This window comes from Schistocerca serialis, chromosome 4 (assembly GCF_023864345.2).
Source record: "Schistocerca serialis cubense isolate TAMUIC-IGC-003099 chromosome 4, iqSchSeri2.2, whole genome shotgun sequence".
In the NCBI taxonomy this organism is placed as follows: Eukaryota; Metazoa; Arthropoda; class Insecta; order Orthoptera; family Acrididae; genus Schistocerca; species Schistocerca serialis.
The window spans coordinates 758,165,826-758,190,922 of NC_064641.1; the positions used below are offsets into that span (position 1 = coordinate 758,165,826).

At 42.4% G+C, this 25,097-nt stretch overlaps 1 protein-coding gene across 1 annotated transcript in view; it reads left to right on the forward strand.

The window, feature by feature from the left end:
• Positions 1 to 25,097, forward strand: part of LOC126473303 (endothelin-converting enzyme homolog) — a 632,708-nt gene that overhangs the window by 499,889 nt on the left and 107,722 nt on the right. Inside the window, exons 7-9 of the mRNA XM_050100277.1 lie at positions 21,238 to 21,365; positions 21,560 to 21,663; positions 23,385 to 23,512. Coding sequence (XP_049956234.1) covers positions 21,238 to 21,365; positions 21,560 to 21,663; positions 23,385 to 23,512 — 360 coding nt within the window. The remainder of the gene's footprint in view (positions 1 to 21,237; positions 21,366 to 21,559; positions 21,664 to 23,384; positions 23,513 to 25,097) is intronic.

Here is a 25,097-nt window from a genome sequence, read left to right on the forward strand (position 1 = left end):
GTCAAGGACATGTGGCATCAGGATAAAGTTGACATCATACCAATTATACTTTCAACTACAGGAGTCATACCACGCAATATCCACCAGTACATCAATGCAATACAGCCACATCCAAACTTATATATACAACTTCAGAAATCCGTAATTATTGATACATGTTCAATTACCCGAAAGTTCCTAAACACAATGTAACATATACCGTACAGTTAAAAGGAAGTGACGCTTGATCAAGGTCCGCGTCACTTTCATTCCGAACCAGACCTAAGGTCTGAGAAAGGAAAGAATAATAATAATAATAATAATAATAATAATAATTATTATTATTATTTTTATTATTCATGTATAGGCCCAATAGGACTACACCAGGTACAGTCTGTCAATGGCCTTCTTTTGTGTCCAAATTTATTTCATATTTTCAGAATGATGTTGCTTTCTTTTATCAAACCACGGTGTCCCAGCCAGTTTTCTAATTTCCCTCTGTCCATCTTTCCAACCATATATCTTTTGTCTGAATGCTTTTCTGTCTGAATCATCTGCCTGAGCTATACCAGCTACTTTTAAGATCCTCCTTAATTGCAGTGAGCCATTTAAGTGACTCTGTTTTGGCCTTACATCTGTTCTTGTATAATTCTACTATTTGTTTTGTCAACCTAGTGGTAGCCATTCTTTTAATATGGCCATAAAATTTAAGTCATCGTTTTCTCTTTGTCACCATGTATGTCTGTGTATTATTCTTCTTCCATATTACTTCTCAGCCTGTAAGTTTCTCACTCAGTAATTTTTGGACCTAATATTTTCCTAATAATCTTACTTTTTTTTGAATTTCTTCAATATCCCTCTTGCTATTTAAAATTCAAGTTTCTGCCCCTTAAAGACATTAAGGTTTGATAACAGTGCTGTAATGGCTAAGTTTTACTGAAGTTAGAAAGTGATTTTTTATTGTATATATTTTTTGTTAATCTGAATGTAGTCCCCCCCCCCCCCCCCCCCCCCCGTCCCCCCCCCCCCCCCCCCCCCCCCCGCGCCTTTTTGTGAACTTCATTTTCTGCTTTTTCCAGACTGTTTTCTTTTATGATTACTCCCATCTATTTGAACTGAGAAACCGTTTTTATTTTTCCTTATTTTGTGTTCAGAAACTTTGGTGCTTGTTTGTTGCATGTCGTATATTTCATTTCTTCGGATGATATTTCTAGCCTACTTTTTCCACAACTTCTTTAAGAATTTCAATTTGTTTTCGAGCTGTGGTAATATCTCTATTTAAGATCGCCATATCATCTGCAAAGGCGAGACAATGTACTCTAATATTACTTCTACCTAACTTGATTTGACTTTTGCTCTCGCCATTCTGTAATTGTCCTTTTCAAAACACAGTTAAACTGTGATGGGGAGTGTCCAACACCAGTCTTTCTATCAAATGGGTTAGAAATTTCTCCCATGAATTTAACTTTTGAGCTAGTGTCGGTTAACGTTTCCTTAATCAGTGTTAGAGTTTTATTATGTAGCTCTTGCTCCTTTAAAATTTGGAAAAAAGATTCATGATCAGCTCAGTTGTTGGCCTTTTTAAAATCCACAAATGTACTTACAATATTGTTACTAGAAATCCTTTGCTGCCTAAGGCTTAGTCTCAGTTTAAGACTTTGTTCCGGACAGGATTTTAGATTCTAACTGTTCTTGGGCTCGATCAAGTAAACACTGCAGTAGAATTTTGTTTGTGACCTGGAGAAGAGAGATTCCTCAATAATTATTAATATTGGTTCTATACCTTTTTTATGCAGTGGATAAATTATGGCTGTTTTCCACTCTTTTTGAGACTGAAGTTTTACTTTTATTCACATTAAATAATGGCCAGAATCAGTATTAGCCCCTTTCTTAACTTCGACATTAAAAATTTCTTTGTATTTAGGTTATGAAATCACTATATGATTGATTTGAAATTCCCCAATAAATGTATTGGGTGCCTGCTAAGTATTTTGTTTGGAAGGGTTCTTTTTAAAATGTGTTGACATGATTTTAAGGTTAAAATTTTTGCACATTTCGGTAAGCCTTGGCCATTTTGGCTTGCCCATCCACCCACCATTTTCACATATTGTTTGTCTTTACTTAATTGAGCATTGAAATCAGCCATTAAAATTTTAATATGGCTTGAGGGAATTTTTGAGATGATGTTTTCTAACATTTCCCAAGCTTCATTAACTTCTTCAGGTTTTTTACGGTTACCCTCATTGACTGGCATACAGGTATTAATTACAGTGTACGCTGTATTTGCACATTTAAGAGAAATTGTCATTAGTCTATTATTGATGGGTTTTACCTCCAATATTGAATTTAAAATATTTTTTGAGCCTGCAGAACTCCCAGATGTGGTGTATTATTAAGTATTCTTTTATCAGTTTAACTTTTAAAACGATGATAATTGCCGAAATCCTGGGTGTTATTGTCCGTCATTTGTGTTTCTTGAAGTGCCAAAATTTGATTCTTCTGTTCTTTAAATATTAAACAATGGAAAATACAGGACGGAATGTAACAATATTCTGAAAAGGAATAATATATCCATATTAATAATATTGCTCTTTAAATATCGTGTTTTCTTCTTAGTTGGTACCACAGTAATGAATTTATTAAAAGACAGTGGCATTTTCCACTTTCACTGTAATAATTTCATTAGTTCACAACTAGTTTCAGCCTTCTAGGTGATTCTCAATTGATTTTGTTGTTCTGCAATAGAAAACTATGTCTTACATATTGAAATGACAGTGTCTGTGAATTACTGTTTTCTGTCCATGTCGGTTCACAGATGTTGTATCGTTGGTTTGACAGTTTGACATTTATTAATAAAATTATCATGGCAAAAGTGGAAAATGCAAACTTCTTGTAATATTATGTTGTAATCAGTTACAAGTATGATATCTAGATTAGCTCTAGATCATGCAAATTCATCAGTGTTCTTTGTGGTTAGCAATATTTCCCTTTTATTGGAAAATAATGTACAATATGATTTATAATACCATGATTAAGAACAATCACTACATGTACTTAAGTGGTTAAACAGTGGTACTGGAAGGAAACAGATGCACATATATACACATTCAGCAACTTTTCAGAACAGTTAATGCCTTGTGAGCAGTGTAATGGAATTTGACTGAAATTACTAACTTTCTGTTACTCACATCGTTAACTACGTTGAATATCTTCACAAGTTTCTTAAAACTAGTTTCCTTGTATGTAATTATACTCTTGTAACCCTAAACAGTCATCCTGCCTAATAAAACAGTGCTCTTCTCCACGGCTGGCCTAAAGAGGCTGCCTCACATTGGCACAGACAGTACAGCAAGCGCAGCACCATGTATAAAACAACCATATCTAAAGCAGCGCACCAGGCCTTCAGCCAATCGAATGTGTATGTTACTGTTAAATGCTTTACTGTTAGACTGTGCCTTAATGTACTCTCCGATTTTATGTGTTTGTACTGACTACTGCCTCACTCAGTGTCTAAGTATTTTCATGTATGCGGAAGCAAATTAAAAGTTGGTTAGTGGGAATTGTGATTTTGTCTTGTGCAGTGTTATGTAGGTTGGAACTTAAATAGTGGCAACACTGCTGTGGAGATACTATGCAATGGAATCTGCTATTGTCGCTGATAGCACACGTTGTTGACATACCTACCTTACCCCCGAGCAACTGGACTCTCCCATCCCACGTCATCAGCATACGCTCAATCGAGGGAAACACAGTCACTTGTGAGCGAGTGGTCTAACGTAACGGTCTCACTATGTTTTCGAAACAGGAACAATGGAGATGGATCAAGACTGAATGTGCCAGAGGTATTACTGTTTGTTTTTGGAGCATCACCTTCGACCAGCTTTGCAAAAGAAGCGGTGACACTTTCTGCGCAACCCACCCATCATTTTGCGTGACAGTGCGCGGGTGCGTACAGTGCAAGCTGTGGCTGCTCTGTTTGGTCGATGGGACTGGGAAGTACTTTACCATCCACCATACTTCCCGGAATTAAGTCCTTGTGACTTTGATTTGATTCCAAAGATGAAGGAACCACTTTATGGCATTCGCTTCAGAACTGTTCCAGAAATTCACAGGCAGCAGACCGCTCCATTCACACCATCAGCAGAACAGGCTCTGCTAACGGTATAATACACCTTCCACATCATTAGCAACAGGTTCTACACAACACTGGTGACTACTTTGAAGGACAGTAACAGGTGCAAACATGTAACTCTTTTGTATCAGTTATGAATAAATAGTTGCCACTATTTAAGTTCCAACCCCTGTACAACATTTTTGGAGGCAAGTGCAGTATTCTATTCCACATGTTTTGTTTTGTGGTTCACTATGGCCAATATATCTATGGAAGAAATTCTTCAATCTCCTAGTCGAACAGCAGCGAGCTCTCACAAACCAGCAGCAGCATCTCTCCGTGGTACTAAACAATTTGGCAGCCTTGTTGATAGGCCAGGCTTCACTGCTCATGATGCAGTCTGAAACTATTTCTTCCATTTGATGATTCTGGAGAAGATTGGGATGCATAAAAAATGCCTTTGGTAATATTTTCAGGCTTTTGGTGTTGTCAGCCTCTACATGTATAAGGCTTTCTTTCGGTCATGGATTTCTCCTCGTGTTGATCACCCTTTGTGTGAGCTAACTCCTATCTACGAACCTGCCAGTCTCTCTTTTGATGGAATGTGTCTGTTGCTCTCTGCTTATCATTGCAAATATACTTACGTTACTGCTGCTTACATTGAGTTCTGCCATTGTCAAAAGTGGCCACAACAGTCATACAGAACTTGGGCAGCAGAACTTCATGGGCTTAGCCATTGTTGCCAGTTTGCTACTAGAGCTCACCAGGACTCATATGCTGATACAGTAGATTGTGATGCTATAATACACTGGCCTGTGATAGAGAAGTTCCTGAACACACTTTACATTGTGAAAATCTCTCTCTCACACAGAGAATTCCAAACATTGCCCAGTCTTTTGAGCTATCTAGGGAAGCAGGAAATCAGGAGCTTGGTGTGAAGTGGCTGCCATTGCTTCTCCTCCTCATCCGCAGTCGATTAGCTCATTGAGGGGGGGGGGGGGGGGGGGGGGGGGGGAAGATGATGTCGCAGCCATGCAGTCGCCATTTCCATGAGGCATGGGGCTGTGCCATGCTAAACAGCAACAGCACAGTGCAAATAGACATGGATGCAGCTGTGATTCTGTTAAATTCTCAAAGCTGTATGCATCTTGGATCAACTGTGTTGTCCCCTGCCTTTCGCTGGTTGGTGAGTTACAACAAACAACAAATACCCACATTGGGACAGTTTTCTACTCCCATAGTGTATAAAGCAATTGTATGGTCTTTGACTTTTTGATACTGGATAATGCCAACACTGAAAACTTATTTGAGTTAGACGCCTTCAAAATTTTTGGTTTCTCTATGCCTGACAAAGTGCATCTGGTATCTGATCACGTTCTGTACCAACAAATGGATGCACTCTGCTTGGAATTTTCCTCACTGTTTTTGGAAGGTTTAGGGTGTGCTACCAGTTTCAAGGCTCACATCACAATGAAACTGACAGTGCACCCCCATTTCTTTTGTGCCTGCCCAATCCCAATAGCTCTATGGGAGCAAGTCAAATAGGATGTTATCACGCCTGTTTTTCTAGTAAATGATCTACTCTGATGGGAAATGTCACAAAATCTGATGGCAATCATTAGCTCTGTGGTGATTTTAGAAAGTCTGTAAATTCACATTCTGTTATTGATACCTCACCCTTACCCCAACAGGATGAACTCTTAACACAGCCTTCCAGGGGCCAACATTTTTCCAAAACAGACTTGTCAGAGGGCTACTTGCAAGTGCCTCTGGATGAAGGTTCCAAAAGTATCATCATAGTGAATACCACCTTTGGCTTATACCAATACCAGCACCTGCCATTCCACAAAGCCAGTGCCCCTGCTATTTTCCAATGATTTTTGGAGCAACTCGCTACCTCCGTGCTGGTGTGCAGTAACTACCTGGATGACAATTGTGGTTTCTGGTTCCTCCACAGATGAACACTTGCTGATCCTTCATGCCCTTTTTTTGGTGCTGCAGGGTGCTGGATTGAAATATAATTTGAATGAATCGCAATTTTTTCAGCCATCTATCATCTACCTTGGTTTTGAAGCTTCGTGTTGTGGCATGAAGCCTTTACGCTAGCATGTTTATGTCATTCCAGCTTTGCCACTTCCTACCAGTGTCAAAGAGTTGCAGGCCTTTCTCAGAAATATTGCATACTACCGTAAATTTCTTCCTGGTAAGGCCACAGTGCTCAGCACCTTCTTGCTGGCTTATGTAAAGATGTTCCTTTTTGCTGAGTGCTTGCCTATGAGCATGATTTTACCCTGTTGGAGTCAAAAATATCTCTGCACATTGCTTGATTACCTTCCAACCTGGCCAATATGTTATGCCCACAGACGCATCCCAGTATGGCCTTGGGGCCATTCTCACTCACAAATATGCAGACGGTTCTCAACACCCTATTTCATATCCTTCCAAAACCCTGGATCAGGCACAGCAGTGCTACTCACATATAAAAAATGAAGCCCTTGCTATTGTGTATGTGAAAAAGAAAAAAAAATGTTTTCCTGTTCTAAATTTCGTTTGATTACTGAACGTATATCTATGGTTTCTCTGTTCCAGCATCTCTTCCGGACAAAGCGCCTCATCACCAACAACACTAGCCTCTGTTTTTGTCGCTTATAACTATGAGATTCGCTTCTGTTCCACAGCAAAACATGCTAATACGGATCTCATTCTCAGTTGCCAATTTGCCCCAATCCATCATTTTATCTGGATGAACTGTTGTGTTTCCATTTAGATGTTGAAGCCCAAAACACCATGGATTGTTTTCCCATTACCAGTCCTCAGGTTCCAGCAGCTGTTGCAGCCAATGATTTCTTACATCAGGTTGTTCACTGTGTTCACCATGGCTGGCAGAATAAATCACAAAGCCGAGCATCAGATCCCTTGTGTAATTACTAAACTATTCACCATCACTTCTCAGTTCTTGAAGGTGTGTTACTACTGCCTACTGAAAAGTCGGTACCCGGGCTTGTCACCCTGTCCACAATGCAGTGGGACATCACATGTCCTCTCCACCAGGACCACTGGGAAGTTTCTTGTGCATAATCGCTGGAATTGGTGGCCTGCCACCAAGTGTTTTGGCTGGTTATTGACAATCAGCCTGTCTGCAGTACACCATCCATCACGTGACACACAGGCCTCTTTTTTCCCTGGGGCCTGCCCCCAGCACCCCTGGAAGCATATTATCCTGATTTTGTGAGTACCTTCCTTAAATATTTTTGGCTTTCTGTAGTTGACACTTTCTCACACATCCACAGTGGCTACAGTCACAGCTCTCACAAGGATTTTTTCCTTAGAAGGATAACTGTATGTGCTTGAAATGACAGTGGCTCACAGTTTTTGTCTCAATGGCATTCGGCATGTTACTCCTCCTTCATTTCATCCTGAGTCTAATGTTGAGGCAAAATGGATGGTCTGTACTTTCAAAACTCAGATGAAAAAGTACATCATGCAGTCTTCTCCTGAGGAAGCCCACAATAGGTTCTTGAGCTCATATAGGTTTATTCAAGCAGGCAACTATATCCCAGGTGAGTTGCTTCCCAGCTGCCAGACCCACACACTGCTTCATCCGGTCCAGCTGGTGCCCGTCCATCCATTGACACTGATATCACAGCAGTTCCATCTGGGCTCTGCTGTCCAAGACCATGTGTTTGCCCAACGCCGTAACTGAATACTGGCAGTCATCCATCACTGCTGAGGCTGCCGCCTCTGTGTTGTGTGCATATCCGATGGCTTGTTGTCAGGACCAGCTCTGCCCACATGTGAATGACCATGTGACAGAGGCCCCGCCACCCCCATGGTCACCTCCACCATCTACGCCTACCCCTGCGATGTGGTCCGTGTCCCCTTCGTCTCCTGCACCATCTCTGTTCTAGGTGCTGCCAATGCCAGGCAGAGTAGTTGGCGCCAGGCTGCTTCCATCTCCACAGCCCCTGTCGATGGTGCTGCCACCTCTGCCACCACATTTGCCATCACCTTTGTCTTCTATGCTGCCTCCATCACTGAGCGCCTGCCCAGATGTGGACATCAACATGGCATGGCGCCTCCATCACTGGTGTTGCCTGAGTGGGCACAGTGCCTGTCCAGGCCTGTGCCATGTCAGAGCATATTCTCTTCCAGTGTAGGCATGGACATCTCCAGGGTGAAAAGTTTCCCCTGAGGGGGAAAGAGTGTTGTAACCGTTTATAATGAGCATGTGTAATTAAACAGCAAGCACCTCTAGGGCCAGCCTAAAGAGGCTGCCTCACATCGGCACAACAGCCTTATATAAACCAGTGCGCTGGGCACTCGGCCACTTTAATGCTTATGTGACTAATGTTGTTGATGTTGTTGTGGTCTTCAGTCCTGAGACTGGTTTGATGCAGCTCTCCATGCTAGTCTATCCTGTGCAAGCTTCTCCATCTCCCAGTACTTACTGCAACCTACATCCTTCTGAATCTGCTTAGTGTATTCATCTCTTGGTCTCCCTCTACAATTTTTACCCTCTATGCTGCCCTCCAATGCTAAATTTGTGATCCCTTGACGCCTCAGAACATGTTCTGCCAACCGGTCCCTTCTTCTTGTCAAGTTGTGCCACAAACACCTCTTCGCCCCAATTCTATTCAATACCTCCTCATTAGTTATGTGATCTCCCATCTAATCTTCAGCATTCTTCTGTAGCACCACATTTCGAAAGCTTCTATTCTCTTCTTGTCAAAACTATTTATTGTCCATGTTTCACTTCCATACATGGCTACACTCCATACAAATACTTTCAGAAACGACTTCCTGACACTTAAACCTATACTCGATGTTAACAAATTTCTCTTCTTCAAAAATGCTTGCCTTGCCATTGCCAGTCTACATTTTATATCCTCTCTACTTCGACCACCATCAGTTATTTTGCTCCCCAAATAGCAAAACTCCTTTACTACTTTAAGTGTCTCATTTCCTAATCTAATTCCCTCAGCATCACCCAACTTAATTCGACTACATTCCATTATCATTGTTTTGCTTTTGTTGATGTTCATCTTATATACTCCTTTCAAGACACTATCCATTCCTCCATTCCGTTCAACTGCTCTTCCAAGTCCTTTGCTGTCTCTGACAGAATTACAATGTCATCGGCGAACCTTAAAGTTTTTATTTCTTCTCTATGCATTTTAGTACCTACTCTGAATTTTTCTTTTATTTCCTTTACTGCTTGCTCAATATACAGATTGAACAACATTGGGGAGAGGCTACAACCCTGTCTCACTCCCTTCCCAATCACTGATTCCCTTTCATGCTCATAGACTCTTATAACTGCCATCTGGTTGTGTACAAATTGTAGTAAATAGCCTTTCGCTCCCTGTATTTTATCCCTGCCACCTTCAGAATTTGAAAGAGAGTATTCCAGTCAACATTGTCAAAAGCTTTCTCTAAGTCTACAAATGCTAGGAACGTAGGTTTGCCTTTCCTTAATCTAGCTTCTAAGATACATATCACATATTCCAATATTTCTACGGAATCCAAACTGATCTTCTCCGAGGTCGGCTTCTACTAGTTTTTTCATTCGTCTGTAAAGAATTTGTGTTAGTATTTTGCAGCCGTGACTTATTAAATTGATAGTTCGGTAATTTTCACATCTGTCAACACCTGCTTTCTTTGGGATTGGAATTATCATATTCTTCTTGAAGTCTGAGGGTATTTCACCTGTCTCATACATCTTGCTCACCAGGTGGTAGAGTTTTGTCAGGACTGGCTCTCCCAAGGCTGTTGGTAGTTCTAATGGAATGTTGTCTACTCCTGGAGCTTTGTTGCGAATCAGGTCGTTCAGTGCTCTATCAAACTCTTCACGCATATCATATCTCCCATTTCATCTTCATCTACATCCTCTTCCATCTCCATAATATTGTCCTCAAGAACATCGCCCTTGTATAGACCCTCTATATACTCCTTCCACCTTTCTGCTTTCCCTTCTTTGCTTATAACTGGGTTTCCATCTGAGCTCTTGATATTCATCCAAGTGGCTCTCTTTTCTCCAAAGGTCTCTTTAATTTACCTGTAGGCAGTATCTATCTTACCCCTAGTGAGATAAGCCTCTACATCCTTACATTTATCCTCTAGCCATCCCTGCTTAGCCATTTTGCACTTCCTGTCGATATCATTTTTGAGACATTTGCATTCCTATTTGCCTGCTTCATTTACTGCATTTTTATATTTTCTCCTTTCATCAATTAAATTCAATATTTCTTCTGTTACCCAAGGGTTTCTACTAGCCCTCATCTTTTTACCTATTTGATCCCCTGCTGCCTTCACTATTTCATCCCTCAAAGCTACCCATTCTTCTTCTACTGTATTTCTTTCCCCCATTCCTGTCAATTGTTCCCTTATGCTCTCCCTGAAACACTGTACAACCTCTGATTCTTTCAGTTTATCCAGGTCCCATCTCGTTAAATTCTCACCTTTTTGCAGTTTCTTCCATTTTAATCTACAGTTCATAACCAATAGATTGTGGTCAGAGTCCACCTCTGCCCCTGGAAATGTCTTACAATTTAAGACCTGGTTCCTAAATCTCTGTCTTACCGTTATATAATCTATCTGAAACCTGTCAGTATCTCCAGGCTTCTTCCATGTATACAACCTTCTTTCATGATTCTTGAACCAAGTGTTAGCTATGATTAAGTTATGCCCTGCACAAAATTCTACCAGGTGGCTTCCTCTTTCATTTCTTAGCCCCAATCCATATTCACCTACTACGTTTCCTTCTCTCCCTTTTCCTACTCTCTAATTCCAGTCACCCCTGACTATTAAATTTTCGTCTCCCTTCACTACCTGAATAATTTCTTTTATCTCATCATACATTACCGACATTCCTATTTCTTTATTCATTATTAAACCTGCTCCTGCATTACCGCTATTTGATTTTGTATTTATGACCCTGTATTCACCTGAGCAAAAGTCTTGTTCCTCCTGCCACCAAATTTCACTAATTCCCACTATATCTAACATTAACTTATGCATTTCCCTTTTTAAATTTTCTAACCTACCTGCCCGATTAAGGGATCTGACATTCCATGCTCCGATCCGTAGAACGCCAGTTTTCTTTCTCCTGATAACGACGTCCTCTTGAGTAGTCCCCGCCCGGAGATCCAAGTGGGGCACTATTTTACTTCCGGAATATTTAATCCAAGAGGATGCCATCATCATTTAATCATACAGTAAAGCTGCATGCCCTCGGGAAAAATTACGGCTGTAGTTTCCCCTTGCTTTCAGCCGTTTGCAGTACCAGAATAGCAAGGCCATTTTGGTTAGTGTTACAAGGCCAGATCAGTCAATCATCGAGACTGTTGCCCCTGCTACTACTGAAAAGGCTGCTGCCCCTCTTCAGGAACCACACGTTTGTCTGGCCTCTCAACAGATACCCCTCCGTTGTGGTTGCACCTACGGTACGGCTATCTGCATCGTTGATTCACGCAAGCCTCCCCACCAACGGCAAGGTCCATGGTTCGTGGGGGGAATGAGAATTACAGACATGAAAGATTGGTGCTTTACCTATGCACCCAATTTTTCCACGTAATCCACATCCCATTCTGTGTGCTTCCTTCAGGGCGAAACAGGGGTGTATATGCCCTCTAGGTACCAATCCTTGTCCTGGTGGCAGAGCCAGTGGTTCACTTTGTGAATCACTTCCTCATTGTCCTCAAAATGTCTTCCATGAAAGGCATCCTTTAATGGTCCAACAAGTGGAAGTCCGAGGGGGCTAGGTCAGGTGTGAAGCTGTAGATTGTCTCTCCAACTGCTGCAAATCATGGAGCTCCCCCGAACAGCCTTCTGACCACCTCACCCTCCATGCCCAATGGCTAACTGTACTCCTGTCGACAGCAGATGCTCCATAGACTTTGCACAAGTGTTTGTAAATATTCCCCACAGTTTCTTTCTCTGCAGTGAGAAATTCAATGAGGGCATTTTGCATGTATTGTACATCATCTACAGACGGCATTTTGAAACTGTCTTGCAGCTACACTATCTGTCTGAAGTGATGGAAACTTGGCATGCTCACTCAGGAGACTTCAAATAATACATACATAATGTTTCGCTTCTGTAACATTGTTTTCAGCTCAGGATAAAAAAATGTGGAGCATTACTTTCTGGGCAACCCTCATATTTTTGTTTTTGTGGAAGCAGATTATAAGTTGGTTAGGAATTCTGATATTGTGTTGTGCTACATTACACTGTATACAATACATACTAGTTCTATTCAGTATAACATTTAATAATTTTAAGTCATTCTGTAGTATTATAAGTAAGTAAAATTTACATTATTGTGATATTTCCACATTCCAAAATGTTCTCTTTATGGGATATTATTCTTTAAAAGTAATCATGATTACATAATCACAGTGTGCAGGAAATGATTTTGAAATAACAATAGGCTAATAGCTGAGAGTAAAATTCCGTAACACTACTTAAAACAAACTGTCAGGAAAAAAGTAATACACAAAGTTTCTACAAGATTAATCAAATTTCTAAAAACTGTAACTTCTACATGAGGGAAGATAGAAACTTCTGATGAATTTTAACTTTCATAGGACTAAAATGTTTTTATTTTCAAAATATCTGTTCAATTTTAGAAGGGTATATATTTTAAGTAGATGCACTTATAGGCTTGGGATACTTTTTACAATTATGTTTATGATCAAAGCTATCATTTATGTTTCACAAACGTTCAGAGTGCACTCCACTAGATGCACCACAAACATATAGTCTAACTCACTTATACTGTAGCGAGCATGGTAGGAGTTACAGCATTCACTGCTGTTACTATGTGGCGTCATTGTTCACACAAAGCAGTTAGGAAAAAAAATCATGATCCTTGAGACTGGATGACCTTGGAAGTGAGTGCTGCTATATGAGATCTGCACTTTTGGCTGATTCATCAATGAGGCAGCTCATTGTTAAGAAAAGCTCTTACATGCAGGTACCAATGTTATGGTGCCCTGTCCTGTTGAAAAATGAAGTTCTCGGCATGTCCTTGCAACTTTGTAAAACTCCATATCCTCAATATATCGAGGTATGTGATTCCTGGTACCATCTTTTCTGCAAGAACGAGTAGGTTATAAATATTTTCTCGTGAAATGTCAAAAAACACATGAAGCTTTGTACAATGTGTCTTGCATTCAACTATAGTCTGTGGCTGCTGTATTTGGATATTTTTATGTTGTGACAGTTCACTTTTCCACTTAAATTGAACATGGGAATCATTATACATGAAAAACCTTCCCTTCCCTTTCCGCATCCCTCCCCGTCCCCCATCTTCGCCCCCCCCTCACCTCTGGCTCTTTCCTTCCCTTTCTCCCCCTCTGGGAGTATGGTTTGTGCCTACGTCCGGAGACGGACGCTCGAAACTGTTCCAAATTCCTTGCTTTTACACTTGCAAGTCCTCGCCCTTCCTCTGTCCTTCTCTTTTCCTTCCCTCTTCTCCTTGCCCTTTTCTCCGCTGCGGCGTTTGAGACCCCCTTTTCTTTCCTTTCCCTTTCTCTTTTTTCCTCCCTGTGCGTGTCTGAAGGCCGACCCACGCACTTCCATGCGTAGCCGGTGACGGGGTAACGCGTAATTCCCCGCCCCGGGTAGACAGGTAGGACACGTACGTACCCCCTGGTAACGGCCAGGCCCAGGGAGGGGTGATTACCCGAGCTGATACCTTCCGAAAGTGCCGATTGGTCCCTCCGTTCGTTTGTCGGGAGGTGTGACCTGAGGTGTGAACAATCACCTAAGGCGGGTGTGCCCTCGGTGAGGGCCCCCACAAGGGAGGAGCGCGCCATCGGAGACGCCGGTAATCATGGGGGATTCTTCCGCAATGGTTTCCTCACCTTCCACTATGTCTGCTCACAAACGTAAGTTCACTGAGTCTCAGACACAGACGGTTCTTCCATCGTTGCCACAGTTCCTTGTTGTTTCTCGGTCTGACGAAGGTCACGACTTTTCCACGGTCAACCCTTTCATTATTCAGAAAGGTGTCGACGCAATTGCGGGTCCTGTAAAGTCTTGTTCCAGATTACGGAATGGCACCCTGTTGTTAGAAACACACAGTGCCCTCCAGGCTCAAAAATTGCTGCGTACTTCTCTGCTCCACACCTTCCCTGTCCGGGTGGAACCGCACCGTACCTTAAATTCCTCGCGTGGAGTCGTTTATACACGCTCCCTCGATGGATTGTCTGACGAAGAAATTCAGCACTATCTGTCTGACCAAGGCGTCACGGCTGTTCATCGGGTTATGAAAAGGGTTGACTCGAACATCATTCCAACCCGCACTGTCTTCTTGACATTTGACAAAGTTCAACTCCCATCAAAAATCAAAGCAGGCTATGAGATAATTTCCGTTCGCCCTTATGTCCCAAACCCTACGCGTTGCTATCGATGTCAGCGGTTCAATCACACCAGCCAGTCCTGTTCCAATCCGGCCAAATGTGTTACGTGTGGCAGGGATGCCCACGAGGGTGCTTGTCCACCTCCATCCCCTCGCTGCATCAACTGTATGGGTGACCACGCTGCTTCCTCTCGAGATTGCCCTGTTTTTAAGGACGAAAAGCTGATCCAGGAAATAAGAGTGAAGGAAGTGTCGACCTTTGCTGCTCGAAAGTTACTCGCCAGTCGACAGCCCACCGTGCCTCAGAAAGGAAAATACAGCACTGTCCTTGCTTCTCCTCGGCCAACAAAGGAGGCGGCCACGCAGACTTGCGACCTCACATTTAGTACCACGGTCGTCAGATCGGCCAGCGCAAAGATCGCCCGTTCAACCTCACCTCTTTCGCCTGCCCACTCTATGGCTCACCCTTCGTCGGGTTCTGCTAAATCTCGAGCCCAAAAGTCAGACGCCAAGTCTTCAAAAAAAGAGCATTCTCGTGAAGAGTTTTTACGTACTGCAACTTCACAACCATCGGTTCCTCCTTCATCTAAACATACCTCCAAGAAGGCTACGAAGAAACACAGTTCCTCTCCTTCTCCGCCAAGGCGTGTCCCATCTACAGCACCACCTGGCGGAAATCGCCCTCGGCCATCTTCTGTGTCGCCGAGGCGCACTGTTGGTGGCCGGTCAACTGGCCGATCGTTGGTGGCAGGAGCTGCTCCTGACCAACCTATGGATCAGGATCTTCTGCCTTCGACTGAATGCCATTCCATGCTGTCGGTCGCAAGCTCTGAGCAGTCGTTGAGTTGACAGCACCCTTGGTCACGTTCCTCCATTTTCTGTTCACCCTATGTCCATTATCCACTGGAATATCCGCAGCATTCACGCCAATCGGGAGGAATTGTCGATCCTCTTACGATCCTACTCGCCGGTCATCTTCTGTCTTCAGGAAACAAAGCTGCGTCCCCATGACCGCTTTGTTCTCCCTCATTTTCAGTCCGTCCGATATGACCTCCCCTCTGTTGAAGGCACTCCAGCCCATGGAGGACTCATGATTCTGCTCCATGATACTCTCCATTATCACCCAATCCCCTTAAACACGTCCTTCCAAGCTGTCGCCGTCCGTCTTTCCCTTTCTGGATACACGTTCTCTCTTTGTACGGTATACATTCCATCGTCTACACCAATGGCACGAGCTGATCTCCTTCATCTTCTTGATCAGCTTCCACCCCCCTATTTGCTGGTTGGGGACTTCAATGCCCACCACCCGCTTTGGGGATCTCCACATCCTTGTCCACGTGGCTCACTATTGCTAGACGTCTTCCACCAAGCGGATCTAGTCTGCCTCAACACTGGGGTCCCCACATTTTTGTCTGCCTCCACGGCAAATTTATCCCATTTGGACCTTGCGGTCGGTACTGTTCCGCTAGCTCGGCGCTTCGAATGGTTCGCCCTTGATGATACACACTCGAGTGACCACTTTCCATGTGTTCTTCGACTGCAGCCTCAACTGCCATATATGCGCTCGCGACGCTGGAAGTTTGCCCAAGCCGATTGGACACTTTTTTCGTCTCTAGCGACATTCGATGACTGTCGCTTTCCCAGCGTCGACGATGAGATCACACATTTTACCGACGTTATTCTCACAGCTGCGGAACGTTCAATACCACGCACCTCCAAATTGCCCCGGCGCCCTCCAGTTCCTTGGTGGAACGAGGCATGCCGTGACGCAATACGTGAGCGGCGACGTGCTCTTCGCATTTTCCGTCACCATCCAACTTTGTCCAACTGTATCCGATATAAGCAGCTCCGTGCGCGATGCCGTCGCGTCATCCGCGATAGCAAGAAGGCAAGCTGGAAATTCTTTACTAGCTCATTTAACAACTTCACTCCCTCCTCGGAAGTTTGGAGTCGGCTTCGACGGTTCTCAGGCGCGCCTAGTTTCTCCCCGGTCTCTGGGCTCACTGTCGCGCATGATACCTTAGTGGACCCCATCGCAATTTCTAACTCATTGGGTCAGCACTTTGCTGAGATTTCGAGCTCTTCAAATTACCCACCAGCGTTTCTCCCGAAGAAACGTGCAGCGGAAGTGCGACATCTTGCTTTCTCCTCTCAAAATCGCGAAAGCTACAATACTGTTTTCTCCATGCGCGAACTCCAACATGCACTCTCTTCTTCTCGCTCCTCCGCCCCAGGACCGGATGGTATCCATGTCCAAATGTTGCTGCATTTATCAACCCATAGCCTGCGTTACCTCCTTCGCCTTTATAATCGAATTTGGACCGACAGTACCTTTCCCAGGCGATGGCGGGAAGCTATTGTCGTTCCCGTTCCGAAACCTGGTAAGGACAAACATCTCCCCTCTAGCTATCGCCCCATTTCTCTCACGAGTAGTGTCTGTAAGGTTTTGGAGCGTATGGTGAATTACCGTTTAGCTTGGTGGCTGGAGTCCCGCAGTCTTTTAACACCAGCCCAATGCGGATTCCGAAAGCATCGTTCTGCTGTTGACCATCTTGTTGCTCTCTCCACTTATATCATGAACAATTTTCTCCGGAAACGCCAAACGGTAGCAATATTTTTTGATCTGGAGAGAGCGTACGATACCTGTTGGAGGACAGGCATCCTCCGCACACTGTTCTCTTGGGGCTTTAGAGGCCGGCTGCCCATTTTTCTTCGCGAATTTATGGCAGAGCGCACATTTAGGGTGCGGGTGAACACTACTCTCTCCCGTACTTTCTCCCAAGAAAACGGGGTACCCCAGGGCTCCGTGCTGAGTGTTGTACTGTTTGCCATCGCCATTAATCCAATTATGGATTGTCTCCTTCCTGATGTCTCGGGCTCCCTCTTTGTGGACGATTTTGCGATCTACTACAGCTCTCAACGGACCAGCCTTCTTGAAAGACGTCTTGAAGGATGTCTCGATCGCCTCCACTCGTGGAGCATCGAAACCGGCTTCCGTTTCTCACCCAGTAAGACCGTTTGTGTTAATTTTTGGCGACGTAAGGAGTTTGTTCCGCCCTCCTTACATCTAGGTCCTGTCAACCTTCCGTTTTCCGACGTCGCTAAATTCTTGGGTCTTATGTTTGACAGAAAACTGTGCTGGTCCTCCCACGTTTCCTATCTTTCGGCTCGCTGTCTGCGTTCCCTTAACACCCTCCGTGTCCTGAATGGTACCTCTTGGGGAGCGGACCGAGTGGTCCTTCTCCGCCTCTATCGCGCCTTAGTGCGCTCGAAATTGGATTATGGAAGCATAGTCTACTCCTCTGCTCGGCCGTCTATTCTTCGGCGTCTCGACTCTATCCACCACCGTGGATTACGTTTAGTGTCTGGAGCTTTTTACACCAGCCCTGTGGAAAGCCTTTATGCTGAGACTGCTGAACCTCCGCTGTCCAATCGGCGGGCAGTCCTTCTGAGTCGTTATGCTAGCCATCTGTCTTCCATGCCTGCTAATCCAGCCCATAACCTTTTTTTCGACGCCTCCTTTGATGTCGGGTATGCAGGCCGCTCCTCCTCCCTACTACCCCCGGGAATCCGCTTCCGTCAACTGCTCCATTCTCTTTCCTTCCGCTTTCCTAAAACCTTCTTGACAACTTGGGGTACAGCACCGCCTTGGCTCCGTCCCCGGATCGACTTGCTCAGAGACCTATGTCAATTTCCCAAGGATGGTACCCCTACACTTGTTTACCGTCGGGCATTTGCTGCTCTATGTGCACAAATGACGGAAGCCACATTTATTTACACCGATGGCTCGAAAACATCGTTAGGTGTAGGGAGTGCCTATATTGTTGGCGACACCCCAAATCACTTTCGGCTTCCCGACCAGTGTTCGGTTTATACTGCGGAGCTTTACGCTGTTCTCCAGGCTGTCCACTACATCCGCCGCCATCAGCGGATACAGTACGTAATCTGCTCAGATTCTCTCAGCTCTCTCCTAAGTCTCCAAGCTCTTTACCCTGTGCACCCTCTGGTCCACCGGATTCAGGACTGTCTGCGCTTGCTCCACCTGGGGGGCGTCTCAGTGGCGTTCCTCTGGCTCCCGGGACACGCTGGTATCTGTGGAAATGAGGCGGCCGATATAGCGGCCAAGGCTGCAGTCTCTCTTCCTCGGCCAGCTCTTCAGTCTCTTCCATTTACCGATCTACGGAGCGGTTTATGTCGCCAAGTTACTCATTTATGGCATGCGCATTGGTCAACACTTCTCCACAATAAATTGCGGGAAGTGAAAGCCCTTCCTTGCGCTTGGACCTCTTCCTCCCGAACGCGTCGTCGGGAGGAGGTAATTTTAGCTCGACTCCGGATAGGGCACTGTCTTTTTAGTCATCGACATCTTTTAAGCGGTGATCCTCCCCCACTCTGTCCCCACTGCTCTCAGCTGTGGACGGTCAGACACCTTTTAATTGAATGCCCCTATTTTAATCCGTTACGCTCCCGTCTACAGCTATCGCCTGATCTATCGTCGATTTTAGCAGATGACACGCGCTCAGCTGACCGCGTTCTACAGTTTCTTAGTGACAGTGAAATGACGTCAGTCATTTGAAGCTTTTTTTTGGGGGGACAACCATCCCCTTTCTATAGTGGACTTTTAAGCATTCCTTCTGCCTTTAGTTTCTCAAATTTTCTGACTTTGTTTCCATTGCTGCTGATTTTAAATTTCGTTTTTTTCCTGTTTTCTACGTCACGGGCTGGGCGCTAATGACCATAGAAGTTTTGCGCCCTAAAACCACAAAAAAAAAAAAAAAAAAAATTTATACATGAAAGGTGTAAGGCGGTGAATTCACAAAGCTCCACACATTGTTATTTATCACCATCAGGAGGTCTTGTAGCAATTGAATCCTGTATAATTTGAAAGACAAACTTTGCCACTGAACATAACAGTCAGAAACATGAGGGATAACTATCGGCTGATACAGTGAGTAGACTTCCATGTGCTACATGCAAGAAAGTGCTGAATAGAATCTGTCTTGAATTAACAAGTGGGCAGATGTGTGAAATCTTTAAATTTCAAAGTGCAAGTTAAAATTTATCCCAAATTTCTATATTCATTCATTTAGATGGTTCAGTCTTGTAAAATAAAACGATCTGTATGAAACACCTAGTCTTTTCAAAGGATGAGGGTGTATTAGAGGGAGTAATGAAGGTATATACATAGATTTTACTTGCTTTTATTCACTTCTGTAGCTGATTAATAAAATTTTCATTGAGTGCTCCATGTGTCATGGAACAATTATACAGATTACTTGAGGGGAGGATTAATTGATGATGGAGAAAACAGCAGGGTGTTTTAAATTATTTCCTTGATACGTCTTTACAGCTACGAGAAGTTCCACTCTTCAGTAATGTAATGGCTACTTATTTTTCATCGTGTCCCTGGAACTTCTGCCCCCTAAGTATCTCTTTCAGTTCTGCCTATATAAGACTGATTAATTACATTTAATTGTTTACTTTTAGACAAAAGGTAGCACAACTGAAATCGTTGATCAATTATACAAAAAGAGTCTTAATCACATTTATTATTATTATACCACCAACTGGTTTCAACCCGACGTAGGGGTCATCTTCTGGGCGTGTACACCATTGGTCGACTGCTGGTGGTGTCACTCCTGTCTACATAACGCCCGTTTCCTGCCGGGAATCATTACACATGAAAGGCGAGATGTCATCGCCTACAAAACTTGGCATTGTGGAATCGACCCAAAGACTCAAAGTAGACCTAATTATGTGTATAGTAATACGCCATTTACCTTGTATACCCGCTCCTGTAGAAAAGTTAGTAATGATGAAAAAGTACATGTATGGATGAAAGGACTTGGTGTTTATTTATTTTCGAGGCTAATAATATGTTTGTAGACAGGCATGCAGTGGCGGCGATGACAATACACACGTCAGTGAGGCATAGTGCTTCAATGCTGTTGCAGATAGAGCTCACAGTGGAATGGTTCCGCTGGCGTGGACGGCCCGCTTATATAGACAACGAGTGATCTTGATTACGTAACGCGCTGATAACGGACTTAGACTCTGCAGACACCAGCAAGACGTGTTATCCTGGATGCGTACTATAAGCCTCACTAGTAGCAGTTTCCTGCCGTTATGTAGACAGGAGTGACACCACCAACAGTCGACCAATGGTGTAAACGCCCAGAAGATGACCCCTACGTCGGGTTGAAACTGATTGGCGGTATAATAATAATAAATGAGATTAAGACTGTTTTTGAATAATTGATTAATCATACTAATCGTCGTTTCATCTGCACAACCATGTTGTCCAAAAATCTATGAAATTGTTAACTCATCTTATGGTTCAAGGTTAATTATTTTCATAGAACTCTAGGATAGATTCAGAAAGAATGTGATGTGTAGTTGTATTGTCCAGTTTTAAATGTTGAGATATAGAACTTCTAATATTACCCATTCTAAATCTTTTGATCCTTGTATGAATGTGTAATGAACCATTCACTTGTCAGCAGACTGGTTACTTTCTTTGTAATTTGGTAATGTAGGCATTAGTATACAGGAATCACGAAATCTCTCATTACTTAGAGAGAATAAATAATTCAGAAGATGAAGAAATTGTTGGCTTTATTCACTGTATTATCATTTCCTATAAAATGTTGTTACACTATCCTGCACTTTGTATTATTGGTAACTAAGACCTAAGACCTGTACTTATTGTTGCATTCTGTTTCATTCTGAAAAGTTTATTAATTTAGAACCAGAAACAAAATTATGAGTCTGTATATAATTTCAGATTCCCTTGCAAGACATCCTGCAAGGTCTGTTTCCGAGGGCAAGAATTTCAGACAAAACGGAAATTATTGTTACGGCCCCTTCTTACTTGAACAAGGTTTCAATGCTCCTGTCAACAACTGATCGCAGGTGAGGGAACTGCGCACTTGCAGACTTGTGCTCTTGTTTACTACCAGGCTTAACTAAATTTACAATTTGATAATTGCAGTTATATTCAGTTCTTTATTTATATTGATAATTCTAGGTTTTATATTGATAATTTGTAATGTGTGTTTATAGGTAGGACTACTTCTGCTAAATTATATTGTATTATCTTCTTTCAGCTCATTGAATGACTACATGTTGTGGAAACTGACTGTCATGTACCTGCCATATCTGTCGAACAGTTTTACATCTGTTTACAACAATTACAATATTCAGTTAACAGGTATGACAAACAAATTCATGTTCAAGTTTTTAACATTTTATATTTGATATGCAATCAGTAATAATAAAACTGAAGTGGTTTTAAAGGGTAGATGTTGTAAAACTCCTTAATAGAAATAATGAATACAAAGTGCAGTTCATAAGTTCTGGAACTAATTTTTATGCAGCCTTCCCACTAACTCCATCAGTTGCACAGCTGTTGAGCTACAAAGTTTAAATCCTTTTGAGCAGACGTGTGGAGGTGCATGAGTCTTATCATTATAGTGTGTGGACAGTTGATGCTAATTGATACATAATACAGAATGTCCATATTTTTCTACTGTAACTTCAAATTCATGTGTTGTTCTACATACATATTATTGCTTTGTTTATTTGCTTTACATTTCACTTTTTTGTCACATTTGAAGAAGGAAAACCAGTTTGAATTTCCTGTTCAAATCCCCCCTCCACCCCCCACCTCCACCCCACCCCTCATTTGCCCATTCATATTTGCAAATCATGTAACTGAGATGCTAATTTGGTACCAGCCCAGTATTCACCTAGGGTTCTGTGGCTTTTTTAACATCATCGTCTCTCTGTATCATAGTGGGCTTGCTTCTTTTATTTGGTAAGTAATGAAAGAATTTTGACGCTAACAAAAATAGGTCTCCAGTGATCACAATGCTGAGTAGATCCTTTTCAATACCTCCCACCCCACCATCTGAGAATTACTGAAAAACTGATTTTTCAAATTGTATAATCATTCAAGTAAAAGATGGGAGTATGTGGGAGAGGTGAATTAAGAAAGACAACAATTGCTTTGTGTGTCATTTAGACACACTATTCTTTGCATGTTCAACTTCATCCAGCATACCTTTTGTGGAGGTCTAACTTTTGCCCACAAACAAAGTTACTTTTGTGATTTTGAAAGATGTAAAATATGACAATCAGTAGAGGTGGCAATAATTTGCAGGGAATATAAAGCAGAACAGGACATGCAAATGATGAGAGATGCTGATTAATTGTGGATGCTTTGGTTGCATTGTGGATTTTGGGGACAGGTAAGAATCATTGAGCTTACCGTTAAACAATTTCCTTGTTATGAAGCTACTGACTCAGATTTGTTAGTTATTTACATGTTCTGTGGATCATTTGTGTGACAACTCACTATCATGCAGAACTCCTCAGTATGTTTACAAGTGTTCCTTTCAGCACTTCTGGGATGTGGAGGTGTGGCGACTGTGGGTAGAATCCATTCGGTGAACATCCCCCTAGATGAATACTGGGCTGGTACCAAAGTAGCATCTCAGTTACATGATGTGCAAACACTTTTGCCCACTTTCATACTACAAGCAGACAGTTGGGGTACACATATTCCAACTGGGCTTGGTTTCTCTATTTCACAGGAGAGGTAGTCAAATATTTTGAAATTAGCCTGAATGAAGGAGTGTTCTTTATGAGAGAAATAGTGCTCATGTAGATGTTGACTATGACACAAGTACTGTGGTATATGATGACACTGTAGGATGTTGGACTAGTAATATGAGCTATTCAGATCCCGGTGAAGTGATAGTTCACATTTTTCGTGGAATACACGTTTCCAGCCCATGTTTTCATAATTAATATACAATCCTGATCATGTTATCATTTAAATATCAGTTATTTTATTTTTTTTCTTAACTTCTTTTACACGTAATTAATAACTATTTAGTTCTAAATAACATCATTTCCTCCGTGTGACAGGTGTGCAGGAACCTGTTGAACGATGGGAAATGTGTGTGGAGACTGTGGAGAAGTTTATGAGTTTTGGTCTAGCAACCATGGTGGAGAACACTTTCCATGAAGATGAAAGAGAACTGGAAAAGACGGAGGTTAGTATTGTTGAAAATTATGGTTGCTGAATTTCCCACTTTGAATTTATTCACCATGAAATTTAAATTTTATGTCATTATCAAAAATTAATATTCTCACTGGAGAATTTGAAAATAGTGTCAGACATACTCTGCGGGAGTGATGCAGGACTGTTACTGAGAGTGATACATGTGAAGTTACTTGGTGGATAACATCTGACACTCCCTGAGTCAGTTGATACTGTTGTGTACAGGGAAGTCTTAAGCCAGAAAATTTAGCGTAGTGTGTAAACAAATGTAAAGTGTTGTGTATGTATAGGCAGACTCTTTACTGTATGAAAATAGAACTGACAGTCAACTACTGGAAACAATTACTACCATTAAATATGCGTCTAAAGTCATTTTGAGTTGGACAACCACATAAAGTTAGTTCTGGGGAAGGAAAATGACAGACTGGGATTCAGTGGAAAACCCTAAGAAAATGTTTCTGCCAGTTCTTAAGTATTGCTCATCAGTCTGTAGCCATACCTGGTAAGATTAATAGCGAGTACAGATAAGATCCAAAGAAGTGCAGTGCAATTTGTTTGGGATTAATGCAGCAAGCATAAAAACATCATAGGGATGTCCATCCAACCAATTATTAAGTATAGCTCATCAGTTTGGGACCCATACCTGATAAGATTAGTGGAGTATACAGAGAAGATCCAAAGAAGAGCAGTGCATTTTGTTTGATGATCATGTAGCAACCATAAAAGCGTCATGGAGATGCTCATCCAAATCTAGTGGCAAACACTACAAGAGAGGTTTTCACCATATTTAGTTTCCTGTAGAAATTCGAGAGTGTTTGTTATATTCCAAAAAAGCCAAGGAATATAGCAGGAGGCGGCACTGCCCACAGGGGGGAGTGACCGTTAAAACTACATTCCTGAAAACAGCCACAAATTGACTTTGTATTTTTCATTTACTCTTCAAATGAACAAGAGTATCATCAGAATATACAGTTGAAAGTTGGCTAATAACATCAAAGATTATGTTTCAAAGCTGGCTAACAGCTCTAAAGGTTTAAGTGGCTGTATTATAGTACTTAAATTCTTCTTTGATGATGTCAATGTCAGCATTTACTACTGTGCTTTGAACATAAGTTTAAGTACTATAGTACAACCAGTTTAATCTTTGAGTTGTCAGCCAACCTTAAACACAATCGTTAATGCCGTCAGCCAACTTTTCAGCTGTATATTCTGAAACGTATATTCTAAACGTAGATAAATGTAATATAATGCGCATACATAGGGGCAGAAATCCATTCCAGTACGATTATGCCATAGGTGGTAAATCATTGGAAGCGGTAACGACCGTAAAATACTTAGGAGTTACTATCCGGAGCGATCTGAAGTGGAATGACCACATAAAACAAATAGTGGGAAAAGCAGGCGCCAGGTTGAGATTCATAGGAAGAATTCTAAGAAAATGTGACTCATCGACGAAAGAAGTAGCTTACAAAACGCTTGTTCGTCCGATTCTTGAGTATTGTTCATCAGTATGGGACCCTTACCAGGTTGGATTAATAGAAGAGATAGACATGATCCAGCGAAAAGCAGCGCGATTC